We start from the raw sequence: 15,147 nt of genomic DNA on the forward strand, positions 1-15,147 counted from the left end.
TCTACAGATTGGAACTGTGGATATGGAATGGCAGATACAAAGGGCCGACTGCAAAGTTACACACGACTTTTTGGCTGCAGAGAGGGTAGGCACCTCTAGCCCCAGTGCTGTTCTAGGGTCAACTGAATTGCTCATTGCTTGTTGTGCCTTGTGAAGATTGCTCAGTCACGTCCGACTCCTTGTGATCCCATGGACTGTAGCCTGCCAGGCTCCTCTGTCCATGGAATTCTCCAGGCGAGAATACTGGAGTGGGGTGCCATGCCCTCTTCCAGAGGATCTTCCTAACCCAGGGATCGAACTCAGGTCTCCTGCATTGCAGGCAGATTATTTACCGTTTGAGCCAGCATGCTTACTAGCCCTTCATTAAAAACACTGAGCAAACAAGAACCCACCCTGCGGGTGTAGGCATTTCTGTTCTGCTACCGCATCCTTGATTTTTCATAAGCACCGAACTTACAGAACACATATCTTTGTCCAGGAGATCAATCTTTTCAATTTATATTCCATCCATTTACAAATCAATGATGTGTTAATAATATGTTTTAAAAAGGCACGCCACAGAGCAAGAGAAGGTATTTGTACATATATACAGATATAGACCCCACAACAAGACAGAACTCTGTAAAGCTATTAGAAGAATACAAGAGACCAGTGGGCAAAAGGCTTCTCATCTTATACCTTTCTGTATCCTTCCAGTTTTCCTGAAACTATGATATACTACTTGTATCTTTTTAATTAACTTTTAGTCAATGATAATACATGAATATATATCCCTTATAAAAAATTCAACAATCCAGATACAGCAAACGTCTCTGTTGCCCTCTAATCCTAGCTCCCTCTCTAATACCTAGAAAAAATGACTGAACTATTTAGGATGATTTTCCCAGATTTTTTTTCCCCTAATGGAGGGTTATTTTGTGGGCTTTGTTTGTTTTTTTTTTGCTTGTATGGCATAATGTGTGTCTTATCATGGAACTCACTTTCTTTCTACTCATTGTTATGTCTTTCACCATTTTCTATGTTGAATGTGCAAGACACCTTCATGCTTCATTCCAGTTTAAATGCCTTTCCTCTATGGACATATATGATCTCCTTCCTCCCTTCCTCCTCCTTTCTTTCTTTCTTTTCTGTTATTAGTCCTCCTATTTAATAAGAATAATCAATATGTCATTTAAATATTTATTCCTGCTTCATAAATTAAAAAGTTCCCCAAAGCTCCTGCCTCATTCTAGTCTCAGAAAGCACTGTCTTATCTTGGGGATTTCTCCAGCTGTCTAAGTAGAAAGCAGAGCTCACAGCCTTCCATGTGGCTCATGGGATCTTAGTTCCCACTAGGGGTCGAATCTGTGTCCTCAAAGTGGAAGTGCGAAGGGTCCTAACCACTGGACCACCAGGGAAGTCCCAAGCGCTGATTGTTGCTCTGTCTCCTTCCCACTCAGATTCCCCTAAGGATGACGATCAGTACCGGAAACCCACGCTTTTGTTCTTTCATCTCTGCTACTGATGTGCTGTGTGACTTCAGGTGAGTTACACCCTCTCTGATTCTCCTTTCCTAACATGCATAGAGGAGGTTGGGCCATATCAACTGTTGGGGTCTCTCTTAGCTCTGAAGGCCTTTGATGTGAGTGTTCTGTTGACTGCAGTGGTATCTGCAACTGACCATGCAGGCAGGGATGCCTGAGACAGGATTTCCTTTCCTCGTAGCCCTGTCCACAGTCTGCCTCTTGGGGGTCTTTACATGGGAAGTTAACTGATGCTCCTTGTGCAGAACAACTCATGAGAGACACTGGGAACTGAGGCCTCAGGGACCTGCCCTCCCCCACCTGCACATCTCATCTTCCTGAGGCCTTGAGTGGTTTCTCCTGTGTGTCTTATCCTTGTGACTTCTGATGGCTATGTTGCTATAGCAACCAGGCCCGCTGAACCATGTTTAAAAACCTGTTACCATAAAGAGGAACACTTAGTCCATTTTGAGGAGAACAGAGAGGCTATTACTCCCCACAAAATAGACTGTGTTTCAGAGACTGTCAGGAGGGAAGGGTCCAAGAGAAGAGCTGATCCAGATCCCTGGCTGCAGAGACGAGGCACCGATGTGGATGGGGCTGGCTCGCTGCAGCTCACACGTCCAGAGGACGAACCCTCTCGGGCTCTCGTTCTGAGTTTGTGCTCTCATTGCTTCCTTGCCGCCTCTACCTTCACTTCACCTCCTTCCAAATTCCTCCTCCTTCGGCCCCTCTCCCTGTGCCTCCAAGACGACCCTGCCAAACTGGACAACTGCAAATAGCCTGGCCCTTCACTCACCTTCTGGCTGCTTCTTCTCCAAACAGCGAAAGGGCCTTTAAAACAATAAGTCAGAATCTGCCCCCCTCCAACCGCTTACAGCATCCCAAGGCTTCCCGAGGCGCCCCCTTGGCCCAGGCCTCTCCCACCTCAGCCCCAACCTGATCCACTCTGCTTCTTCACACCAGCTCACTCTAGGGTTCTCAGCATTTCTCAGAGACCTCATCATCTCCAAAACCAGCACATGCTTCCCAGCACCTGCAACTCTCGAGCTATTCTGTTTCCCTGTTTATTCTTTCACAGCACCTACCCTCTGCACTCACGTCTCTGGTTGCTTACCGCTTCCATCATCACCCTCTCCAGAATAAAAATGGTAATTATTTGTCTGTCTTATTCATGGCCACTGACCTGCCACTTAGGGACGCACCCGGCAATGAGCGGGTTCTCAATACCCTTCTGCTGAATGTGTATGTGGACAGAGGATGGCAGGAATGGATGCTGAAAGATGTTCCTGCTGCGTCCTGAGGACCATGCCTTTCCTTCCACAGCACTGGCTCTGCCCATTCCCCTGTGCCTAGAGGGCCAAGCCCACCTGTGGACGCCTTACGGGACCAGAGCTGAGTGGAGAGCACTGGGAGGGTGTGGAGAACACAGCCTCCATGAGCAAGCCACGAACAAGTTCTGTGTGGTCCCAAGATGCAGAAGCACAGGGACTCGTGTTTTTGCCCATTAGCATAATTCAAACCAGTTATTTAGCTCTTACATATCTTGGGGCTTCCCTTGTGGCTCAGCTGGTAAAGAATCTGCCTGCAATGCAGGAGACCTGGGTTTGATCCCTGGATTGGGAAGATCCCCCGGAGAAGGGAAAGGCTACCCACTCCAGTGTTCTGGCCTGGAGAATTCCGTGGACTGTATAGTCCATGGGGTCGCAAAGAGTTGGACACGACTGAGCAACTTTCACTTTCATGTCTTACCTCCTTTCAGCCTCTAAACTGACTTGCAGGGTGAGAATCCCTGTCTTCCATGACAACAAACGAAGAAAGCACTGTGTGCTCTCCCCTCAGCCCGGAACAGCTGTCCCTGATTCTCCATGAGGCCAGTTCCTGATCAGTTTTCAGGCCCCCTCCTCAGGGAGTTCCTCCCCTGCCCTCAAGACCACACTACAGGTGTACCCTCCAGACGTGGCAATTGTCCCTCACAGCGCTTGTTCTGCCAGTAAACACATCGTTTCCGTGTAGACACTTTTCAGGGCAGGTCTCCTCTCCACCACTCAGGACATTGCACTGCACCCCCAGCGCAATGCCTGGCCTGTGGTCGTGAGGCGTTATCTTGTATCTGACAAGTGAATGGAAACCCAGACTCTGACAGACTGCTGGGGCCTTGCTGCTAGTGGAAGGGGGGCAGTGGTGGGGAAGGCCAGGCTTCTCTGACTCCAGGACCTGCTTCTCCCAGTATCTGGGTGTCAGAGAGGTCTGAATGGAATGGAGAGGAGCGCGTGCCCGCCCTAAAAGAGTGCACAGCTGAGCGGCAGGGCTCCCAGGTGGGATATGCTGGAGGGGCCTCAGGCATCTGTTGCAGTGGGGGAACACTTCTAGCCTGGAGACACGCCAATTCCTGGGGCTTAGGACTCACCAGAGCTTGCTCGATAAGCAAGCAGAACAGGATGGCATTGCCCACCTCCCTCAGACTCTGGAACACGTCAGTCTTGAGCTCTGCGTATTCGATGATGTCCTTCAGCTGGTGGTGAAAGAACTCCAGGATCCCTGGGAGGTGCAGGGGGAGGGTTAGTGGGAGGGTCTTGCTAAGCACTGTATCTGCAATAGCTCATGTAACACTCATAAAAACACACTGGACCAGGCACTATGACCCCTCTTTTCAGATGAGGCTCAGAGAGGGTAAGTGGCATCTCGACAGTCACACAGCCAGTAAGTGGGGCAGCTGGCAATGAAAGCTAGAGCTATTGGCCCTAGCCCTTTCCTGCTCTGACTCACACTGACCCAGCACCTGGCATCTTGATATTTAGGAAAGACACCTGGTACTAAACTCATAGTCTCCACTCTTCCCCATCCCCCAGGCTCCAAACTCATTCCAGGTGCCGTCACTATCAGGGAAGGGAAGACTGGCTGACTTCTCTGCCCAGAGATTGAGTGGTGAAAACTCCTATTTCCTGACTTACCTTGGAAATGCCATGTTATGCCATGCCTGGGGCATCAGTCTCCTCCAAATAGGCACATGAGGGAAGGAATGTGGATGTGCTGAGCTAAGGAAGACCTTTACAACTGCTCACAACCTAGCGGTTCTTACATTTGTGGACCTCTTCCAGCCTCCGGGCAGTGTTGTGAAACAGGCCCAGTGGGCACCACTTATGTTCACTGATGGAAGATGATACTGCTGTCAATTAGGGGGATTAAAAATGGTCCAGGGCGATTTAGTGGCAGAGAGAGGGTGCAAACCCAGTGTTGTGACAGCCTGCTGCCATGTCAGAGAAGCAAATACTTCAAGGTAGATTGCCAGAGCCCCCTTCCACCGTGGGATAGGTCTGGATTATTTTCCTATCACCAGCCCCTGCTCCTGGTTCCCCATCACCCACCTGGGGAGCCATACTCATGCCGGGGCAGTCGGCATATCTTGGGCATGACCTCGATCAGTGTTTTCACGTACTGGAGGATCGTCCCTTGGAGCTGACAAAGGAAGAGTACAAGATGAGTGAGTAATCCACGGCTGCTGCACATGAGTGTCTCGGGGCTGAATGCTGGGCCAGTGCGGGTGTACAGGGGTTCAGCTGAGACCTGTGGATAAGTGCTATGGGTTGAATATCTGTTCTCCCCCCGAATACATATGTTGAAACCCTGATGCCCAGTACAGTTGTATTTAGAGATTGGGCCTTGGGAAGGAATTAGGTCATGAGGGAGGAGCCCTCAGGAAGGGATTAATGCCTTCAAAAGAGAGAGGAGAGGGAGCAAGAGAAAGACACTCTCTGCCACGTGAGGACACAGGGAGAAGGCAGCTGTCTGTGAAGGAGGACGCTTCTCGCATGCTGGCTCTGTGCTCTGGACTTCCAATCTCCAGAACCATGAGCAATGAACATCTGTCACTGAAGCACCCAGTCTGTGCTGTATGTGTCCCAGCAGGATCTCTCCTAAGGGAGTGGGCTGGCCCCATCGCTCTTTGCAAGGGAACGTGGGCCTTTTTAAGACAGAAAAGGGGATGCTCTCATTATCCCCTTGGGCTCACAGACTTCAAGAGGGGGCAGTTTCTAGGCATGGGGTCCTTCCTGGGGTTGGGGCACTTACATGAGAGCTAAACTAAGATCTAAGATCAAATGGGACCAGGGAGCTATGAAGATTGACACATCATCTAATTTATGCACAGAAAATGCATGGTTCATTCATCCCTCCCGTGTCTGTCGTAGACACTTTTAATCAATTACCACATTTTCTTCTTTAAATTTAGCTTCACAACATAGAACAACCCCTCATTATATACAGTTGCTACCAGAGGACTAAAGTTAGCAGACGAATTCTGCTTGCTATTCCTGACATAGATATGCTTTATTTCTTTTTCATCATCTCAAACATTCAAGAAAATCTTATTTAAATGTTTAAGCCTTGCTGCAGCACTGTCCTGGTTAAATGAATGCTCACATGACCATATTTGGTGTGGATATAGAATGATCGCAAAGGGATATACAATTCTAGGCCAGTATCAGTGTTCAGCAAGAAATCCCAAGGGGAAGAAGCGTGGTGACTGATTAGTGATATCTGCCAAGGGTGTGGGTGGAAAAAACGGCAGCACATGTGTCATGGATTTGTCATGCTCAAATTAGATATTGCAGCACAGGAGGTGGATATGAGTGGTCATTGCATGCATGCATGCTAAGTCACTTCAGTCCTGCCCGACTCTTTGTGACCCCATGGACTGTAGCCCACCAGGCTCCTCTGTCCATGGAATTCTCTAGGCAAGAATACTGATGTGTGTTGTCATGCCCTCTTCCAGGGGATCTTCCCCACCCAGGGATCAAACCTGCATCTCTTATGTCTCCTGAATTGGCAGGCAGATTCTTTACCACTGCGCCAGTAGGCCTTAAAGTCAAAGTCAAGATTGCTGAATTCAGTTAGCAAGTTCTAGGAGGAGCTCAGCATCAGAAAAGAAGAGGCAAAAAACCACAGGTCAGAAAATGCATGAAATGTTACAGGGTGATACGTGAGAGCAATCAGGGAACAAGGGCAAAGCATTCCCTGGATGATTCCTACAGACAGAGCTGAAGAGCCCGTTACTGGATTTTTCAGGCCAGGTAAAAAGTAAAAGCAGGCCTCATTGCTCCCCACTGGGCCCCTCCCAGGGCCCCTTCCTCACCAAGCTTTTGACGATCTTCAGCAGTTCCTCCATGACCACAGCAATGCCCTGGTAACCGAGGAGTCTGCAGATGGTCTTGAAATGCGGGGGCCCCACAAAGTTCCTGTAGGAGCTGTAGATGTGGCTGTAGGCGATGTTGAGAGGCTGGAAAACAGAGGATGTGGCCAAATCAGTGGCAGAGAACTGAATGCACACTACGTGAGTCCTGGCAGGAGGTGTTTCAATCACAGAAGGATAGAAGCTTGACATCCTTGTTCTCTCACTGGGGAACCCCTATGAATACATTTTGCAAGACGCTACTAGAGAGTGGTGGTCAGTGACCACAGGATGGAGCATCCGATGGGGCAGCAGTTCCCTAACAGAACAGGAGAAAGGGCCTCCAAGCAAATATCTTTTTATAAAATAGAACTCATGCTACTCTTGACTGTCCACACACAAACCAGGACTTTCACTCTTGAGCCACAGGGCAAGGGTAAAACAAATGCTTTTCTTTCTCTAGGGGCATTTTCAATGCTAGGAACTGGCTGGGAGAACCTTGGTGAAACCTCAATAGCTGATTCATCGTTGCCTTCTTTCTACTTCGAGGTGTCTTCATCTATCACAGGGCGGGGTCTTGAGAACCAAGAGGCCTGAGGGCCAGGAGACCTCTGCCGACCACGTGGGAAAACTATACAGGAATTTTGAGCCTCAGCTTCTTCATCTATGAAATGAGTGGGTTGGATTAGAACATTGGTTTTGAAGCTTTTTGAGTAGCAATTAAAAAAAAAAAAGATGTCACAGAAATAAATAGAGGAAACAGACAAAAGCTGAGATGTTCTGATTGGGTGTTGGTTGAGGGCCCAGAGCCCTGACCACTGAAGGGCCATCTCCACTGTCCTCTGGACCCCATGAGATGCTGTTGCTGAATTAGTGGAATCTCTTTAAGGTCTTTCTGTCTGAGAATACAGGATCAAAATAAAGGGCTCTGAGTTGGTCTCACTTAGCTAGGTGAGACGGAGAAGGCAATGGCACCCCACTCCAGTACTCTTGCCTGGAAAATCCCAGGGATGGTGGAGCCTGGTGGGCTGCCGTTGATGGGGTCGCACAGAGTCGGACACGACTGAAGTGACTTAGCAGCAGCAGCAGCTAGGTGAGACACTGAAGTTATCAGTGACTTTGTTTTGAAATGTTCCCACTTATGGACCACCTCATGCCAGGCTTCATGAAGCCCTCCAAGTGCATTTTCAATTAATTCACACAACCCATGTATGTGATCTGTGATCTGTACAATTCTAGGCCCCATTTCACAGATGAGGGAACTGAGGCTCAGGGTGGTAAGTAGCTTGCTCAAGGTCACACAGTTCATAGGTAACTGAGCCCTGTCTGAACCCAGGTGGTTATGATCCCAAAGCCCATGTTTTTAACCTCTGCCTACAAAGGTGAACTTTGGAAGCAGAATTATTACATAAACCCTAAACATTTTTTTTTTTAAGAAAAACTTCACTTCTAACCTTTAGATTTGAGTACAGTTCTATCTGGAATTGTAAAAATCTTGTATACAGAGCATGCAAATATGTAAAGACCACATCTGTAATCTATTAGCTGGCTAATTAGAAATCCTACATGAATTAAAAAGGAACTGTGATGGTGCTTCTGGAGTTCTGCAAGATTCTCAGCTCCGTCTGGAGCCATCAGGGAAGATTCGATTATGTTCAGCCTAGGTTTTGCATCAAGTATGTTTTACTATATTCTAAACTTCACAAACAAGCATCACAATCATGGTACCCTCTAATAAGAAGGATACATGAGGAACACAATTAGAGTGTCCACTAATAGCAAGAAATCGTGAGGAATCACAAGCCCACTCATCCAGCAGGCTGAATAACAGTTCTCTTGCTAAGTTAATGCCTATATATGGAGAGGCTTGGAGTTTGAGAATGGAGAAGGAAATGGCAACCCACTCCAGTATTCTTGCCTGGAAAACCCCATGGACAGAAGAGTCTGGTGGAGTCAGACATGACTTAGTGACTGAGCATGTGCACACAGTGTGAGAAAACAGCGCTCTGCACTCAACACTGGTGTGCTGTCACAGTAAAACTCTGCCTGAGCCTGGAGGAGGGACACCTTGTAGGTAGTTACTACAGATTTCTAAATGGGGTAGGGCAGGAGCAGTTTCTGTGGGGAGGGAAAATGTAACTGATTAAAAAGCATGATGTTCACAGAGGCTGATGATCAGCAAATCCTGGAGTAAATAAATTGCTGAGTTTGATATAGTCAACCATGGAGCCAGGCCTTATAACTTTCTGTGTGCGGAGCAAAGCATTTTAGTGTCTCTGTAACCGGCCACCCTGCCAAACGGACAGGGACCAGAGAGAGGGACCAGAGAGAGGGACCAGGGCACACGTGGCAGAAAGTGCTCCCCCTCCCAAGTGAGTGCACCTCAGCTCCGGCTCTGTAATCAAAGCCCACTCCATAGTCTCCTGCCCCCTCTCCAGGGATGAGAGGGGGGAAAAACAAACAGCAGACACACCATGGCTTCCCTCTGGTGGTGGCTAGATGATGGCAATGTCCCACATGTTGACTGGGTTCTTGACTACACACATGTATACACGTGTTAAAACTCATGAAACTATATGCACACATGATCTGTGCATGTTACTGACTAAACGGTTGTGCCCTCACCCCCCAATTCTTTTGCTGAAATCTTAAATCCCTATTGTGATGGTATTAGGAGGTGGGACTTTGGGGAGGTAATTTAGTCCTGAGGGTGGTATCCTCATCAATGAGATTAGTGCCCTGGGAGGAAGACACATGAAAATGCTCTTTCCCTCTTCCCCTCCCCTTCCTCTCTCTCTTTTTCCCTCCCCACCTGCACCTCCCTTCTCTTCTCCAAATGTACTAGAAGAAGGCTATCTACAAACCAGCAAGTGGGCTCTCATCAGACATGGAATCTGCTGGCACCTTGATCCCGGACACCCCAGCCTCTAGAACTGTGAGAAATCTTTGCTGTCTAAGCCACCCAGTTACTGTATTTCTTGTTACAGCAGCCTAAACAAAGACAGCACTTTATTGCTTATGATTATACTTCAATAACAAAAGGAAATTAAAAAGCCCACTGGGGTATATCATAGTCCAATTCACTTCCCAACATTTGCTTTCAAAGATTAAAAAACAAAAACCTGATTTGAGTTTCCTCCCAAAGAGACTGCAGCTTGAGCCCTCACGGGCACAGGAGAGGGATGGCTGGGTTGCGCTCACAGTCTGAGGGGTATCACATGGACTCATCCCTAGGGGAGCTTCCTCCTCACCCTCCCCACCTGGAGCTGGGCCTCTCTTCTGAACCCAGTGAAGCTCTGAGCATATTCAGTGTCTTTTTCAAATATCCTGTGAAGGGAATTTTTGAACAGCATGGAACTTTCAAGTGGTTGTTCCTAGAGGGGACAGAAAGCAATCAGCTACTTTCTTCCCCTGTATGATTCTCTGACTTCTTTTCTTGCTTTGCCTGAGTCCAGAGTTATTTACTGGGGTGAGCACACCTGAATTCAAATTCCAGTTCCATAAATTTACTAGCTAGATGATCCTGAGCAAATTATTTAAACTCTCTTAGCCTTGGTAGCTCAGACAGTATAGAATCTGCCTGCAATGCAGAAGACCCGGGTTCGATCCCAGGGTCGGGAAGATCCCTGGAGGAGGATGTGACAACCCACTCCAGTATTTGCCTGGAGAACCCCATGGACAGAGGAGCCTGCTGGGCTACAGTCCATGGAGTCGCATAGAGTCGGACATGACTGAGCGACTAACATGTTCACGGTTTTTTCACTCCCTAAGTAAAGATAATACCAACTCTGGGATGATTGTACAAGATTTAAATGAGGTGACCTACATACAGCTCTTAGCATGGTACCAGGCATGCTGGAAGCACTGGCTGAAATAAGAGCCCTTCATATTCCTTTCCTTTGGTAACTGGAAAGTAAAGACTAAGAAAACACAGCTTCCTGATCAAATTTCTCCTAGATGCTTTGGCTACAGTCACGATTCTCTGAATCTGGAGAGTATATCTATGGGGTAAAATTTCGTACAACACAGTGCATATCCTACACGGGGACAGATGTGACAGAGGGCAGAGTTGATACCAGCTGATGGAAGATACCCCCCCCCCCCCCCAATGCAGATTTTGCTCAATATTGGGAACATTATAAAAATAGGAGCTGTCCAACAACAGACTGCACTGGGTGGAGACTGAGACAGGGGGATGTTAGGAGGTTGCTCTGCCTGGGACAGAGGGTGGGAATAGATGTGCTATTAACTACCCCCCCCCCGCCCCAAAGGTGCAAGCTCCACTGTGGTCTTCCCTGTACTCATCCTTCTTAGCAGCCTCCTTAGCCACCACTCCCACCCAAGGAGCTTCTAACACAAGGTTCCCTTGGCACTTCCTGGCAAGCACAAATAAAAATGGAGTTGGGTAGATGGAAACTTCAGCAGCTCTCGTCAGAGTTCCAAGCAGAGAAGAAGAATTTTGGAATTGTTTAATCACACACAGGGCTGAAAAAAGTCCCCCTTACAAACCCACACACAGGAGTCCTCTTGTTGACATTCCTCTATTACTCTTGGATTCTGGTCTGGACCATTCAGGCCTCAGTTGATGGCCCAAACTCAGGAAGGACCAGCATGAAATGAGCAGAATTCAAATCCTCCTTCTAAGTGAACAAGGTCCCCTCATTCCCCAACCGCCGCCCCCCCACCCCACCCTCCCGACCCAACACACCACACCCATGCAGGTGGAAACACACACATGCGTGCTGGGAAGTACATGCACACACACACCCACAGGGCACCCATCTGACCTGCTGGTTCAGTAGGAGGCTGGGCCCTATTGAGAAAATGTGGGAATATGGGAGCCGGGGCATTTTCTGAGGTTTGGCAAGGAGAAACAGGAATGCAACATGACTTGAGACACTGGAAACTTGCTACAGGTCTCTTATGTAGAACCAATCCTGTTAACTGACTTGGGCTACAATCAATGCCTGCATTTAGAAACTAACTATGTACCTTGTTTAGGATGTCTTGCTTAAAATTAAGCTTGGTTAAAACCATCTTGCTCACAATAGATACCTTTATGAGATCTCAAGAAATAATCCTGATTCAGGAATTGGAGCCATAATATCAATGTGTGACATAGATGAGTATTTGTTTAAAAGTGAAATAGCATTTTAAGGAGAGAAAAAAAAGCTGAGTTGATCTGGCAGATTCTGGGCACTGTAATATTCTCTATAAGTGGACTTTTTAAAAAATTGTGGTAAAATATTCATGACATAAAAGCTACCCTTTTAACCATTCAGAACTGTTGTAGATGGACTTTTAGTCATCAAGTGTCTATCTTTCACCAGATGATAAACAAGACCAACCACTCCAAACACGGAAGCCTGTTTATTTGGCAAATCAAATTTGCAAGCAATTTGCATCTCTGCTTTCTGGAATCACAATTGCTGTTTTCAGAAATCCCAAGAGGAATTAAAACTGTTTCTAATTTCCTGTTTTACTTACAATTTCTCTAATGTCCCTTGAGCAATTTGCATGCCATCAGCCACCAACACAAACACAGCTCTAATTCAGAGAGGGAGAGAGCTGGAGCTTCACTCTAAAACCTGCAGGTAAATGAGGATGCCGGGAGATGAATAAAACAGTAATGCCATCCTTGGTGGGAAGACCACAGAATGAGATGATTGAAAGAGCCGATAAATCCTAAGTTACAGATTCAAATCCATTGGAGGGAGTAGGTAAAAGTGCTGATCTTCTGTCTGTCCCTTTTTGACGTCTGGTGAGCCATAGGGCTGGTTCTCCAACTTCGGGGTGTCTTTCAGAGTTTGAAAAATCCAAGTAGAGACCTTAAGAAATAACTCTTCTCCTGTTTTCTGTCCCATGAATAAAGTCTTTTGGAGAAGGCAAGAGGGAGAACAGGAACCAAACCCTTCTGTTCTGAGGTACCCTATCAACACGACAATATCTAGAGTTGCCAAAAGTTTTTTGGAGGAAACGAATGATGCTGCTTTTTAAAAATTCTGTACTCATATGATGATACACAAGTGTATCACAGTTCCCTGTTCACAAATCTTTTTACATAATTCCCTTGTAATTGTCCAGTTGTATTTGTTTCTCCATGGCTGCTGTAACAAATTACCATAAATCTTATGGCTTAAAACAACAGAAGTTTATTCTCATAGATCTGGAAGGCATAACCCAAAATCAGTATCACTGGGCCAATGTCAAAGTCAGCACGGCCACACTCTCTTTAGATGCTTGAGGCAAGAATCTGTTCCTTGCCTCTTCCAGCTCTGGTGGCTGCCGGCACTCCCTGGGTGGTGGCTGCATCACTAATGCCGATCTTTAAATCCTTCTGCTGAGATCTGGCCTTCTCTTCTGTGTGTAGCCTTCCTCTGCCTCTCTATTATGGGGACACTAGTGATGGCCTTTAGGACTTGTCCTGATAAACCAGGATAATACTCCCATCTCAAGATCCTTTACTTGATCATATATGCAAAGCTATTTCCCCAAATAAAGCAACATTTTAATGTCTAGGATTAGGATCTGGTATCTCTGGGGGCCATAAGCAGCCTTTGAGACCAGGTAACACAGGTACATTCATCCCCATTTAGCAGAGGATGAATTTAAAGCCCAAGTGAAGGACCTCCCCTGGTGGTCCGGTGGTTAAGAATCTGCCTGCCAGCACTATTTACAATAGCTAGGACATGGAAGGAACCTAGATGTCCATCAACAGATGAATGGAATAAGAAGTTGTGGTACATATACACAATGGAATATTACTCAGCTATAAAAGGAACACATTTGAGTCAGTTCTAATGAGGTAGATGGACCTAGAGCCTATTATACAGAGTGAAGTAAGTCAGAAAGAGAAAAAAAAATATTGTATATTAATGCATATCTATGGAATCTAGAAAGATGCTTCTGATCAACCTATTTGCAGGGCAGCAGTGGAGATGCAGACATAGAGAACAGACTTACGGACAAGGGCTGGGGAGAGGAAGGAGAGGGTGAGATGAATGGAGAGAGTAGCAAGGAAGCATATACACTAACACATGTAAATAGATAGCCAACGGGAATTTGCTGTATGACTCAGGGAACTCGACCGGGGCTCGGTAACAACCTAAAGGGGTGGGAATGGGTGGGAGGTGTGAGGGCGGTTCAAAAGGGAGGAGACATGTGTACACCTATGGCTAATTCATATTGAGGTATGGCAGAAATCAAACCAATATTGCAAAGCAATCATCAATCAATTAAAAATAAATAAAAATTAAAAAGTAGATAATAGTAAGAGACTCCATCTTATTCCTATGCTTAATAAATATTAAAATATATAAAATCTTATATTTCATATTCACTTTTAAGAGTATTTCCCCTAATTTCCTTTTCCTAGAGTATATATACATGATCACCTGTGTTTGCTTATTATCTATCAAATGATATTTATCTTGATTATCTATGTTATCATCACTTGATTTCCTCTGAGAAACACTGTCCAATAATGTTGCAATAAATAATATGTGTGTGTCATTAAAAAAAAAAGAAAAAGCATCCACCTGCCAATGCAGGGGACACGAGTTCAATTCCTGGTCTGGGAAGATTCCTCATGCCTCAGGTCAACTAAGCTCATGAGCCACAACTAGTGAAGCGGGCATGCCCTAGAGCCCATGCTCTGCAACAAGAGGAGCCACTGCAATGAGAAGCCCGCGCACTGCAATGGAGAGCAGTGCCTGCTCGCCGCAACTAGAGAAAGCCCATGCACTGCAATGAAGACTCAGTGCAACCAAAAAAAAACTTAAGGAAACTTAAGGAAAGTCAGAAAGCCCAAGTGAAGTGAAGTGACTCTCCTGCAGTGAAATACAAGATGATATTCTTCCATATCTACCAACTGCCAAAATAACAAAATTCTTCCGGGCTGGGGGATAAATAATGTTGTATAGCCTGGGAGAGGTGCCACACAGATAAGATAGCAGGGTAGGGGCAGGAAATCGGGTGGCGCTGCTGATGGTGTTGTGGGGCCAGGGCAGATTCCCTTGCTCGGGCCCCATGTGAAGTGCTGGTGCCCAGGTATGGAGCAGGCTGAGATGCACTCAGCTTGCTGCAGCAAAGCTCCGGTTTCTAGACCCCAAGGACTATGGTTTCATGGAGAGGAACAGCAAGCGTAGAATGAATTTCCCTGAGGTCAAATCAAGGCTCACACTGGGGCACTGTTTAGACACCAACAGCCGAATCAAACAAAAGATCCCACCACCAATCTTCAAAGACCAAAACACAATTGAGAAGTTATTGGTATAATTTAAGAAATGATTTGTGCCACAATCTATATCACTTGGGAGGCTGTTTTATGATAGAACTCTACAATTCACTTAGAGAATAACATTTTTTTAATGTTTTGACCCATATACTAATTTTGGTGACCAGTTGCTAAAGGTTTTTTACATTTAATATTACCCTTAACCCTAAGTGACACGGCTCTTAGGCAGGGGAACCTAG

At 46.4% G+C, this 15,147-nt stretch overlaps 1 protein-coding gene across 2 annotated transcripts in view; it reads right to left on the bottom strand.

Annotated features, from left to right (window-relative positions):
* CYFIP2 (cytoplasmic FMR1 interacting protein 2) overlaps positions 1 to 15,147 on the bottom strand; it is a 135,398-nt gene that overhangs the window by 34,234 nt on the left and 86,017 nt on the right. For both annotated transcript variants that reach the window (XM_040241439.1, XM_040241440.1), the window contains 3 exons: positions 6,637 to 6,780; positions 4,871 to 4,961; positions 3,913 to 4,043 (listed from right to left, as the gene is read on the bottom strand). In XM_040241439.1, coding sequence (XP_040097373.1) covers positions 3,913 to 4,043; positions 4,871 to 4,961; positions 6,637 to 6,780 — 366 coding nt within the window. The remainder of the gene's footprint in view (positions 1 to 3,912; positions 4,044 to 4,870; positions 4,962 to 6,636; positions 6,781 to 15,147) is intronic.

This window comes from Oryx dammah, unplaced genomic scaffold, assembly GCF_014754425.2.
Source record: "Oryx dammah isolate SB20612 unplaced genomic scaffold, SCBI_Odam_1.1 HiC_scaffold_5, whole genome shotgun sequence".
Taxonomy (NCBI): Eukaryota; Metazoa; Chordata; class Mammalia; order Artiodactyla; family Bovidae; genus Oryx; species Oryx dammah.